The 13,252-nt window shown below is 38.5% G+C and overlaps 1 protein-coding gene across 2 annotated transcripts in view; it reads right to left on the bottom strand.

Annotated features, from left to right (window-relative positions):
* Positions 1-5,294: 5,294 nt before the first annotated feature.
* LOC145985769 (NEDD4-binding protein 3-A-like) overlaps positions 5,295-13,252 on the bottom strand; it is a 187,554-nt gene continuing 179,596 nt past the window's right edge. For both annotated transcript variants that reach the window (XM_083119850.1, XM_083119858.1), the window contains 2 exons: positions 11,035-11,229; positions 5,295-6,165 (listed from right to left, as the gene is read on the bottom strand). In XM_083119850.1, coding sequence (XP_082975976.1) covers positions 5,719-6,165; positions 11,035-11,229 — 642 coding nt within the window. In that variant the 3' untranslated portion in view covers positions 5,295-5,718. The remainder of the gene's footprint in view (positions 6,166-11,034; positions 11,230-13,252) is intronic.

The raw sequence follows: 13,252 nt of genomic DNA, 5'->3' as shown, positions 1-13,252 counted from the left end.
GCAATATTCTCATTATGTTATCTCCATGTAGTACTAAATCATGTAACTTGGAAATGCTGCTAATAATCTACCATAATTTATAGATTATGCACTTTCTTACTATAGTGGGACCACAGGCAAAAAGGACCTGTGCAGAACCAAGTGTCCTGTGGATAGTATTCCTGCATGGAGAGGAGGGGCAGAGTGGAGCATGTTTCCTTATAGTCGGAGTTGAGCGGTGGAGAGGAAGATATGTGAAGGCTTTTGGCAGAATGTTCTTTTGTATTTGATTGCTCTATAGAAAACAATTACCATGATTTTTTAGATTGTGCAGATACAAAGCAAAACATTAGCACCATTGAAGTATTCCATGATATGTTCATTTAATTTGAAATGATGGTTTTACCTTAATATTATACTAGCTAAAAGCATTGTAAATAGAGACAATAGCATCTGCATTTGCAACAAGTAATTGACACTATCTTGATACGATCTCTTCAATTGACAATTTATTGCTAATTTTAGTTGTCTTGAAGACAGAGCAGATTGTTATTTGAAATGGGAATGGCAGGGAGTTCGCTCTTCTGGTTACCACAATCTCCTCTGGTTGCAAATTTTTGGTTCTGGTGAGGCATCAGGATATTACATGCTTCAAAAGAAGTGTCTAGAAATTTTTCAAATACCACACAGGGGAAATTTCACCCTCTCATAACACTCCGTTGGTATACGTGTGAGTGCAATGCTCACCCTGGGATAAAATTGTAAGTTTCTCAGGCCCAGATAACAATATCACTTTCTGGTCTTGTGTAGCTGTAATTTGGAATGTTTATGGCCAGATGATACCAGTTATAGGTTGCGGAATTGTTCTCAGTCTGCTCAGACATGCCATTTTGATGACAATCCGGGATTTGTGAGAGCCACGCTCGCACGTATACTAACCGCGTAACAATTTTCTGCAAACAAATTTTATTTCTGTGCACACTAAATTCGTGTTGTGTCATTGTTTTGTGTTTTGATTCTTCGATAATGATTTTATTTAACTCCATTCACTTATTACGGCTACTATTTCTAGCTAAATGAGCATGAATGAATGAACAGTTCCAAACATCATCTGCTGAATCAAATGATGAGAAAAGAGAAGATGTGGATAGAGTCTTTGATTATCAGAGCCCAGAAGATAATTTTGATGACGAGTTATTGAAAAGTTATAATGATAGCAACACGGATCAATCTCCTTATGAGGATAAAACTATTTTTACTTGTTCCTTTCCCTCAATATATTAGGCGGTTTGAAATTATGAAGTAGAATGCATGTCTCTTGTCAACAAGTAATAAATTGTAGAATTTATTACTAATGTTTTGCAAATAAGTTAATATCAAAAGTAAATTCCAAACAAACATTGTTATGTTTTTCTTGATAATTTGTCTCATTATATGTAATTCAGTAATATTGCAATAGAAAATATAATTTTGTTATACAATAAATAATTAAAATTTTAACTTACAAGGAATACATATCTAAAAATATCTTTTATGCATTGAATGTGAAAACATACTTTAAAAAATGACAAAAAACAAAGACATTCATATGTGAGCTCATGCTCATCATATACCAAACATGTTACTCTGGAACATGGGTTAATCCACCCATGGAGAGTCACACATGCATTTTCAGAAAACCTTGAAAAAAGGATACTTGCAGCAAGTAATAATTATTGCATTGTAGATGAAATAATTATCGAATAATATTGTAACATTTAAATGTATAGTACAAACAAGGTTGAATTATCCTCTTACGCAAATACATAATAATTCATAGAATGCGACAGTGGGTTGCAGAAATTCATAGGCAAATAAAGTCATTTTCACAAAGTCACGTGGAATTATTACATATACGTTTAGGAAGAAAGTATTGTATCTCCTTCAAATCTTAAATAACTTTGGAACATGTATATCTTACATTGCTATACTAAATAGGAGAAGGGGATCTTGTAGCATGATGCGTTAAACCAACACTGTTCATTTGGGCCCACAACTTGTATAAAGCATTAAAAGAATAAGTAGTGGCGATACTGGGCCAAAACTGAGGTGGGGATGGGGGCAAGGGCAGTTTATTCTCTCTTAGTATACAAAGCTTAGCATTAAGAGGTCATAGTGCAGGAGCAAAAAATTGTAAAAAGTGGGGGGTAACTGCTCCCTCACCACCCTAATCGCCATTATTGAAAGGAATTGAAATGAAATATGATTGTGTGTCTATGTCTTCCATAAGAAACAAAATATAAATACATTTAATTGTCATATCCTATATCTGATATGGCAAAAAAGTGCAAATAGGTCACTTCTTCTTCACTTTTCATTCCATAACTCTTCGATACTATCACAGGCCAGGTGTTTATATTTAGTTATAAAGAAAAGGGACAGGGAAAATATGAAGAGCCAATCAAATGAAACCACAATTTATAAAATTCAAAAATTAACTATACTTTAAAAATGAAACATTGGCATTGCTTGTAATAAATGGAAAAGTCAGCAGCATTTTTTTTCAAGAAGAAAAAAATTGCCATCTTTAATAACAAATGTCTGTTATGCTTTAAATTACTAGCATCTACTCTTAAATAAATTATTTCTAAACTGACTGTCTTTGTCCATGCTCAACAAGAGAGAAGCAAAGAATAGCATATAAAGTCATCCCTAAAAGTCAGTTACTGACATTAAATTATAGCCATGGTTCTATTTCATGAATATATTCCAAAATTTCATTTAAAGCTTTGGCATTTGTAAAATCTCCAGTGGGCAGGAGATTTCAGTAACTTCCATACAAATATTGGTGTGTGTGTGTGTGTGTGTATGTGTAATCCCTAACCCCCACTACCCATCCAGATAGCATGTAAGTTAACTGCAAGTTAAATCGACATTCGATTTAACTTGCAGTTAACTTACGTGCTATCTGGAGGCCAAATATTTTTACCAGAATGGGAGATTCGCCCTCATCCCTCCCTTAAAGTACCACTCTGATGGTGCAGTTTATTAAATTGGTAATTTTGGGGGGATGCAGTCAGGAACAAGATCCATTTTAAGCATTCATCATAGAGAAGATAGATGTGGTATGAGAACCCTCAAATTACAACACAAGGAGATTTCATGCCACCATTGTAAAGATCATAAATGAAAACATAACAAGATGTATTTTAATTTGCGTTCCGATAGTTTAGTAAAATATGATTGCAAATATCATCATTACGTGAAATGAAACAGTTTGTTAAATGCATTCAAAAACTTCATACTGTCAGTGTAACGGCACCCTAAGTGGCTTAGTTTCTGTAAATTTTGTACTTTCTGTGTATCTTTCATAATTTAAATGGCGATGATAGCAGCTGTTGCTGAAAATAGTTAAAAAAACAACTTAAAACACTCATTGTTTGTTATTTTATCTTGATTAGGGCTCAAATATAACTAAAAAGATGTCTTTACAATCAATTCATTAACTTGTTGAAATAATGATATACAGTGCGTCCATTTCGATCTGCAGCCGAGAGATCGGGAGAAACGTGGCGGGCGGCGCTGACGGAGGTGCCGACATTTGCGGCCTGTAATGCCCGCATATTTTTATGGACATATGCAGACATTTATATAAATATTGCAAAACTAGCACTAACCTGTGTTATAAGAGTTGTTCAAAGTGATGTCCACCTACATTCACACATTCCTGGCATCGTTTGATGAAATTTTGATTCACACGCAAAAGTTCTTCTTCCGTAATTCTTCCTAGTTCTGCCCTTATATTGTCTTTTAGTTCGTCGATGCTATGAGGGTTATTTCGGTAGACTCTATTTTTCAAGGTTCCCCACAAATAATAGTCACATACGGTAAGATCTGGCGAACGTGAAGGCCATAAACCTCTTGAAATTATTCTGTCATCAAACACCTCCCTTATAGCGTCCAAAGAATCAGCGGCGGTATGGGCTGTGGCCGAATCTTGTTGAAAATACCCACATTGTTTCTCATTATCTGATAACAACTGAAAAAACGGCGCGAGTATTTGTGTGCGGTACCTCTCTGAATTTATTGTGTGTTCAAAAAATATAGGCCCTATTATTCTTTTGGCACTTACAGCACACCACACACCAATTTTTGCATCGTGTAACGGAACTTCGTGTATTATTCGGGGATTTTCATGCTCCAGTATCTATTGTTCTGTGAACAAACATGACCACGCAAGTGAAACCATGCCTCATCCGAAAAAAATTATTAACTGTGGATCAACAATACCATCTACAATATTCTGCAAAACTCAATTACAGAAATTTACTCTACTTACGTTGTCAGGGGGCCGTAATTCTTGCACTATAGAAACTCTGTACGGTTTTAATTTTAGTAGCTTAGTGGCTGTATGTGCTGATGATTTTGACACGCCCATCTCCTGTGAAACACGGCGTAGAGGTTTGTTTGGAGAACGTTCTAACGCTGCACCAATTTCATCGAGTTTTGCTTCGGTTAGAATCCGTCGTTTTTGCTTAGGTGTTTTAAAATTTAACGATCCAGTTTCTCGTAATTTAAGGACAAGACGTCTAACCGTATCTCTATGTGGAGGTGAAACGCCTGGGAATTTCTGTACAAATTGCCTACACACGTCTCGACACGAGTCTGTTTTCACGTAAGTGTCATACATAAAAATTCTTTGTTCTAACGTGAACCTTGCGGCTGGCATTCCAATCGTCTGACTGACACAACACACATACACACTGCAATAACACAAACAAGTAACGGCAAGTAACCAAGAATAACACTCTTACGCACAGTACGAAATTAACACGCTCTTGGTTTACATCTGCCTGCCACTATATTCACAGCTCTGTAGTCGCGAAGGAACAAAAAACTTGAGCTAGGAGATTTCGGATTTCAAGGAAGCTCACGAACACCATTAGCTTTTAACGGTTCGTCTGCAGCATAATCTTGATACAGTGTTGCACATTCGAAACCTCCAAACGATCCCCATCGACACAAAACTCTTTCAAGGATATAAACTTAAGCAGGACGTTACTGGTCAAAACTATGATTAAAATGTTTTACAGAGTATTATCTGTGGCTCTTAATATAATTTCTAAAGCGTATTTATTTGTGTATATAAGGGTGGAACTTGGAAGAATTACAGAAGAACTTTTGCGTGTTATAACACAGGTTAGTGTTCGTTTTGCAAGATGTCCACAAAAATAAGCGGGCATTACAGGCCTCAAATGTCGGCATCTCCGTCAGCGCCGCCCGCCACGTTTCTCCCGATCTCTCGGCTGCAGATCGAAATGGACGCACTGTATTACTACAACTGTTTCTCCTACGTTCCTGATATTTCTGATCCAGATAGACTTGGAAGTGGTTTAGAAATATCAAGTACAGAGAAGAAATATGATATTTGTATATTTATTCATTGCTTCAATAAACAAAACCTTAAACAGTTCCATAAATAGATGCATATTGATGATTTGTAATCAAACAATTGTCATTATGTTACAATAAAGAACTGTAGCACATAATGTATAAATGCATGGCACTTTTGGAGTGAATTGTTAAATCAAATTTAACACAAAAGTTTGTAGAAAATAGAATGCCAGATCAACATGGAAACACTAGCTTCAAAAGTCAAATCAACTACTGGACTACCACAAAGTTGATTGAATACATATTATTAAATGCTGTCTTGTACCCAATGAGTAAGATCTGTATAATTAGAAACAACATTCTTGGTCAAAGTTCAATAGTATGACCCTCAATTGTAGGAAGTTTGGTTGGTATGTGGTGGTGATGATGGCATAACTTTTTCTCAAGTTCCAAAGTTAGGTTTTCCACTTCCGTTTCAAGACTTCGGTTCCTCTGATACATCTGCATGTAGTTCAGCTGCAGCTGCTTCTGATACCTTATTACCTTTTCCTTCTCTTCTAACCAAGTAACTCTCTCTTCCTCAAAATTTTCACGTTGATCTTCCAAATCAGCTTTTAGCCTGTGTAACTCTGCATGCAAGTCCCGTTGGTCGCCTTTTTCTCTAAGTTTTGCATCTTCTAAATCTCGCTGGAGATTCTCAGATTCCTCACTTAGCTGTTTCTGTTCCTCTTGTGCCCTTTCTAGCTTCGTTTTTAGGTCTCTAATTTGGTTTCGCAATTGTATCATCTCATGGCACTTTGAGGTCTGATCTCCCTGTAAGAAAATAACATTCAAATATTTGTAATTGCGATACACACACATAAAGTACATACATAAACACTCTAATAAATTATATTGCTATCAGCAACATATTTGAATACGTTATACAATGTAGACAAACACACAATACTGTGTTATATTATATAATTTCAGCATATTAAATACAAATAAAATATGTACATGATATGTCATTCATTTTTCTTATTTTGTGTTACTTTCCTCTTCCCTGTCACTTTTTTGCAAATCATGAATGATGATCAATGAAGATGGTAAATCAATGAACCGACACTCATGTTGGTAGTGTTAGTATAATTGAGGGTAATTCCTTTAGGGAGATTTCAGACCAAACCGACAAGTGACATGGGGGTTTTGCACCCAAACGAAAAGCTACAAGTTACACAATCTCCTTCAGTCTATTGAGTACCTCTTGTATAGAAAATAACACAGTCTTCTTTAGAATAAAGATAATTTTAATATAATATACTGTTAATGGGTAGTCCTATCTTCATGGAAATGAACAAATTATAAAGCTGAACCGCATTTAAAAGTACGAGGTAATGAAATAGTAAAAATTAATATTTCTTTAATTTTTGTACAGCAAAACTTTGCATTTTTAAAATTTCAATACAAATTGCAATGAAAGCTGTTTAACTATCGATAGTAAATTTCTTGAAGTGGTCTACAGAACGAACAATGCATAAGCTGTCTTCCGAAAATTGAGTTTCAAAGTGATGGGTAGGGTCTTGACTGGCGTTTAAGGGGTCCAGGATTCGAAGCCCGGTGAAGGCACATAGTTGTTCGGATCCAACTTTAATCTGTAGGTCCAGTCCCGATTAACCTATCTGTGCAAAAATTGGACCTAAAACTACAACAACAAAAAAAAAACTCCAACTCACTCAAAGTGATTGGTGACGGCATCTAAAAGTCTGTAGTACACAATCGTTCTCCATCACTAACTAAAACCGCTTCTCTTATATTTTTCCCTCTTGATAGTCTGTTTCTTCGGTGGCTGATAAAACAGTGAACTCTTTAAATCTTGATGGGTCTTCTAGTTTTAGTTTTGATAAGCTCATAGACATGTCAAATTCAATTTGACACTTTTGGCAGAACTTCTGAATTTTGCCCCACCAAGTGAAAAAAGAAGTGATTTCACTAATGAACTGTAGTGATCACCATTTAATAATATGATTAAGCGCGACTAACTTCAATTGCTTCTTCACGATCGCGACATATTTATATTCACGTGACATTCAGACGAATATTTTCCCAACCAAAGCTGCTACTTTATTCAAGTCTTTACAATGACAGCTAATCAAGGGGTCCCGGGTTCGATACTCGGTGGAGGCAGTAGGGATTAGGATCACACTTTAAACTGTAGGTCCAGTCCCGATTAGCATTTCTGTGTACAAAGTGGACTTAAAAACAAACTTAAACTCAATCAAACTATGATAAGTTTCTCTTTTAAATGTTCAGAAAAGGGCACTTGTAGGAACTCATTGTTGAAACTCCATTTAACTATGTTAATACTGGAAAACCGCTACTGTTTGAACTTTACCTTTTATAGGGAACAGAAGAAAATATAATAAAAGCAATGGTTCGATACGCGGTGGAGGCACATAGTGGTTCGGATTCCACTTTAAACTGTAGGTCCAGTCCCAATTAGCCTTACTGTGCATAAAGTGGACTTAAAACTGGAAATCAATTAATTGTTAGTCTGTAAAATAAATGCTGTTACATAATAATCAATGAACATATCGCCACAATTCAGTGTAGGTGCCAGAATGATTAATTAAATAATACAGTTTACATACTGAATGGGTGTAAAAATTAGCCCTGATTGGGATGTGTCATTCTTGACCACATAACCAGAGAGTAGAATGGCTCAAGACAGAGGGGCTGTGGAAATGCGCCTTTTACCTTGTAAATCGCATCCTGAACCTTCTTCCGTTGTATTTTGTATCAAACATAATTTGAACTTCTTTCATTAAGTGTGACTGACACGCCACAAGAGTAACATAAGGAAGTTTCATGATGAATTTTCTACTTTTTTGTGCAGTTTCTCTCTCCTTAATTATTTTATGCATATGTCGCATGCATTTGGGGGCTAAAGTTCTGTTCTGGGGGACTTAGCACCCCCTAGCCCCTACCTAATTACGCCTATGGTGCGCTACCAACAGATCAAGGTAAATCGATGCACGCACGATATTGAGAAAAAGGCCCAGCCGAGCAGACTACAAGCGATACGTGCAGCTTGTCTTGTCACTCTGGTTCGAAAGCTTGCAGTGGGGATTCGCTTCCAAGCAATGTACGTTGCCTGTTGCTTCGGTCCTCAGAGAACACAACGTAGCTTACCTCTCCTAAAAAAATATCTCTCGCCTTTTGTGTAGCAGTTATCAATCACATCATCGAAGTCGAATTTTGACGCCCATGTGCTATTTGAAGAATTTTAAATGGGAGGAATTTCAGTTAACAGCTCCTGAAGCACAGGGATAGTATATAAATTTATACATACCCCCCCCCCCCCCCGCCAAACACCACCCAGAGGAACAAAAATTAGCAACTACAGGGGAGATGAAGAACTAGACACATAATTAACAGTCTTCCGCCTTTTTTTTTTTTTTTTGGCTCATTCGCAGAGTAGTCATATTTGCCAAAATCTGCAAATGCAACTTTTCTGGGCTTTCAGGAAGTAGAAATAAAAATATCTCCAGATCTTGATTATATTTTAGCTGCGGATTTGCTTCACACAAAAGGAGATATGTGAACAGGGTCCCTTCTAGTCATCTTTTCTCAATGTAGCACCATCGTAAATTCCACATCCTGAAATTTGGGGTATTTCGGCCTCAATTGAAAAGCATTGATAAATAATAACTATGAGAGTACATATATATTCGGAGAGGAGGGCAAAACTCGAGCGGTAAGGGAAGAAGATCCTCCACCCTTGCTTTCCTCTGGCGTCGCCACTAGCTTGCTCATTCAATCTGTTACCGGAAAACTTGTGCCTATGTGATCGATTCCCTACTATAATCACTTAAGCGCCTTCCAAGAACAGAACCGATCTGTTCATTGTTCTCGTGCTGGATGACTTACTTGATCCCTGTTTTTATGGCGAAGCAAAACAGCAGAGGTGATGTCATTTCCGGAAAAGGCTCAACGCCGACGATACAATACCGCGATCGAGAGAAAAAAATCTACCCAGTGGTTAGAAGAGCAGCGAGGTGTAGCGCTTGCAAAAATGACGTCATGCACGTTAGCGAGGTTCCGCTTGATTAGCATTGTCGGTGGCCCATGCACTCGCAACACTGCCTGCCCGGTGGGTGATTTCAACAGAGAAGGTCTCAAATGTATGATTCACAGATCGTATAAAAAAGGAGCTTTCCTTTAACGGTGCAAATAGGAATGTATTTATGATAAGGAAAACAAGATTGAGTCAGTACAATGTTACCAGACTTGCAATCAGGGTTTATAACTAGTTTCACTGGATATGGCCTACCCGAATCTGTGGGGGAAGACTAGGGGGTGTGTGGGGCGGGAAATTTTTACAGTCCCCATGTTCAGGACGGGGAAAAAATCGTCTTTTCACGACTGAGTGGGGGAATTTTTGGGACGAGAAGTGTTCGAACTTTTCCGACGCGGTGAAAATCTCGAATTCTACCCATCATTTCCCCTTCAAGTGATCGTTTGTATACTTCTGTAATGAAAATGTTGACTTCAAGAACTTTCAGACACTGAGAATTGACCCTTTATAAATAATACGACCATTTGGAGCCCTGGAGGCGACCACCTCTCTCAACTGCCAATATCAAGTTGTTTGTGACATAAACTGTGCATATTAATAGTGACTATTCAAGTATTACTTTCTTCATTTACATTTTTGAGATTCGAGCTTAATGTGAGCGATATGATTATTGTCAATAATAAATTCTTGTTCTTTGCGCAGTCACCTGAAAAACAATGGGACACCTAGATCCCTGATTAGATTAGATGGGACTTCTAGAGCCACCACTGATTCAATTGTTGTCATAAACTTAAATGTACATTTAGCGGCAATAAAAATGGGAAACATTGATCCTGAAATACTCGCTTCCCTGCAAAGCGTTATGCATGTTGACTAACTCTACGGCGGTGGTAGAAGTTGCCATTGAAAATTTGCTATTAAAATCCACTTATTTTCAATGGCAACTTCTACCACCGCCGTAGAGTTAGGCAAAACACATAACGCCTTGCAGGGAAGCGAGTATTTCAGGATCAATGTTTCCCATTTTTATTACCGCTAAATGTACATTTAAGTTTATAACAACAATTGAATCCGTGGTGGCCTCAGGGTTTCTGGACAACTGGGTGGCTATCAAATATTTAGGAGCGCTACATTTAAAAAATATATAATTACTTATACACTCTCATTTCATTTTTATTGCGTAATTTGCCAATTACAGTTTGACAAGGTGAGCTGTGACCCATTCTGGCCGACCATTGAATTGGATCAATTATGGTAATGAAAGGAAGCGATTAACATCCATGCATTACAAGAGTCCGAACCCAAGACTCCTATTTTCGCAGTGTGTTATGCTATTCTCTGCAATTGAATCCTTAAATTCCGTTTATTTTCTGATTTATGTCACCTTTATGCACAGATAGGCTAATCGGGACTGGACCTACAATTTAAAATTGGATCCGAACGTTAGGGATACGTGTTCAAAAATTCCATTCTTGATTTACCCCCAGAGAAAGAGATGGCAAGCAGTGTGTTCGGGGTCCAACGCCTCATTGCTACAGAAATGGCATCCCTCCTGATCTTACCTAGCATGCTGGGTTTCATCCTTATTGTGGACCAAAAATAAGCAGTGTTACGATAATGAGTACCTGTGAGTCCTTAAGCTGCGACTTGAGGAGGGAGATCTCGCCGCTCTTCTGGCAGAGGCCCCACTCGGTCTCCTCCAGCTGAGCCCTCAGCAGCTCCGTCTCCTGCCTCAGCTCCTCGGCCTGCTGCTCCGATTGCTCCTTCTGCCTCCGAACGTCTTCCAGCTCTTGACGGAGCTTTCGTTTCTCCTGTTGGAGCTGAAACGGAAAATCATCATATAAATTTACAGTGCCTTTAATAATGGGCTTTCACCAATATAACACAGCTGAGTTGAGGGTAAAGACCTTAAGGGAGCTTTTAGACCGAAGCGACATAGATCTCTTGGAAACCAACCCTCAAAAATCAAAAGTAAATGTAAAATTTTGAACCGAAGCGAGACACGACAAGCTGCATGTGTCGCGTGGACTGAACCGTTTTGTTATACCCGTGTATCGTGTTTCCTCGGTATGATGTTTGCTCATGCGCGGTGCTTTCTTATAGGGAGCTTTCAGGCCGAAGCTTGATTGATTGATTTGCATTATTTTACTTCGCTTCTTGTGCCACTTTTGGCTAGTTTGCGAAGATGAGGATGAGTGATGATATGATAAAATTTATAAATGGACACTCGCAAACATCAATGCCCAGGTCAGGATTCGAACCCGGGACCCTTGGCATCGTAGCGCGATGTGCTACCCACTCCACCAGACCGGCTCAGACCAGAGCGGCAAGCGACATAGATGCAAACTTTCGAACGGAAGCGATACGACAAGTTGCACGTGTGCTTGTCGCCCGACTGGATAGTTTTCTCAATGGAGTTGCTTCGGTCTGTTGTTTGTTTGTTTGATTGATTGATTTGGTGCTTGAAGTCCACTTTGCGCACAGAAAGGCTAATCGGGACTGGACGTACAGTTTAAAGTGGGGTCCGAACCATTATGTGCCTCCACCGGGTATCGAACCAGAGACCCCTTGATTACAAGGCGATGACGATACTGCTGCGCCACCGGGGAGGCCAAGTCTGTTGTTCGTGCATACGCGGTGAATGCTTATTTATAACCTTCACACTTTGATGTGAACCGTCCCTGTCGCTTCGATCTGAGAAGCTCCGATAGACCGAAGGGGCCAGTGTCAACAATGGTTACTCCAGAGACAAGACAAAATTCAAATATAATTCGAGAATATTCCTCTGTTTGCGAAGCAAATTTGGTCTGATCCGTATAATTATTATTAAAAACCATTTCAAAACCATTGCGTTAGATTTCCAATTTGGCACTTTTAGTGTTCTACATCATTGATCGCCCTATCCAGGAACATATCGATGTTGTGTAAATTTTTAAAAAAGTCTTGAGTTGTGCCCACGTCAATTTTTTTTTCAAAAGTTGGCACCACTGGTTAGCATTATCTGAAAAAGTCATGTAACTGGTCCGACTTGAAAAAAACAACATTATGTTAAAAGAACTTTGCTAAGTTGCGTCTCATACACCTTATTCGAGGAAAAGTTTTGAAAAGGGGAAATTTTATTCATAAAAAAATTTGTTATGTGGCCTTCCACATAAGAATCCAATTTTTGGAAAGTTGATAACTGTGGAACCAATTATCTTCGGATTAGTGGTAGAATATGGTTCCTGTATTTTAAACTTTTTTTTTTCGACTGGGTGGTGATGATTGTAACCCAAGTGGTGGCGAAGCGAGGCAAAATAACAGAAATAGAATGTGCGTGTGTTTTCTGGGGGGAAGGGGGCTAGAAAAATAGCTAGCGCTACATACTTTCGTGAGAGCGGTTATGGGTTCGATTCTAGATATTGGTCCATTCCAAAAGAAGTAGCGGACGCCGGTTTTGAAAGCTACAAAACAGCGGCGAAAGAAGCTGATGCACTCACCACGCGTCACTCAGTGAAAATGTCACTTGGCAGGTTCCAGCCTTCAGAGAGCTCTTGCCTCATGAAGAGAGAGAGAAGGAGAATGAACGCCTCCCCCACCACCACCACCACCACCACCACACACACACACACGGTGCTTTTTTTCTGGGGAGAAAGGTGCCGGTAGTCGGTTTGTTATCGTTTTCATAAATGATCCGTGTAGTTACACACACGTGCGCGCGCATTTATTTCTTTTAAATAAAATGTTATCGATTTTATTCCCACTTATAAAAGCAGTGGTGTGCCCAAGATTTTCGAAATGGGTATTACTTTTTTAGTAGTCATTCCTAATTTTGCCATCTTTTCCTGCCTTTGACGTTCTATT

Source organism: Lepisma saccharinum, chromosome 1, assembly GCF_977018435.1.
Source record: "Lepisma saccharinum chromosome 1, izLepSacc3.1, whole genome shotgun sequence".
Taxonomy (NCBI): Eukaryota; Metazoa; Arthropoda; class Insecta; order Zygentoma; family Lepismatidae; genus Lepisma; species Lepisma saccharinum.
Note: the sequence above shows the minus strand (reverse complement) of the source record. Positions and strands in the feature narration are given on the sequence as shown.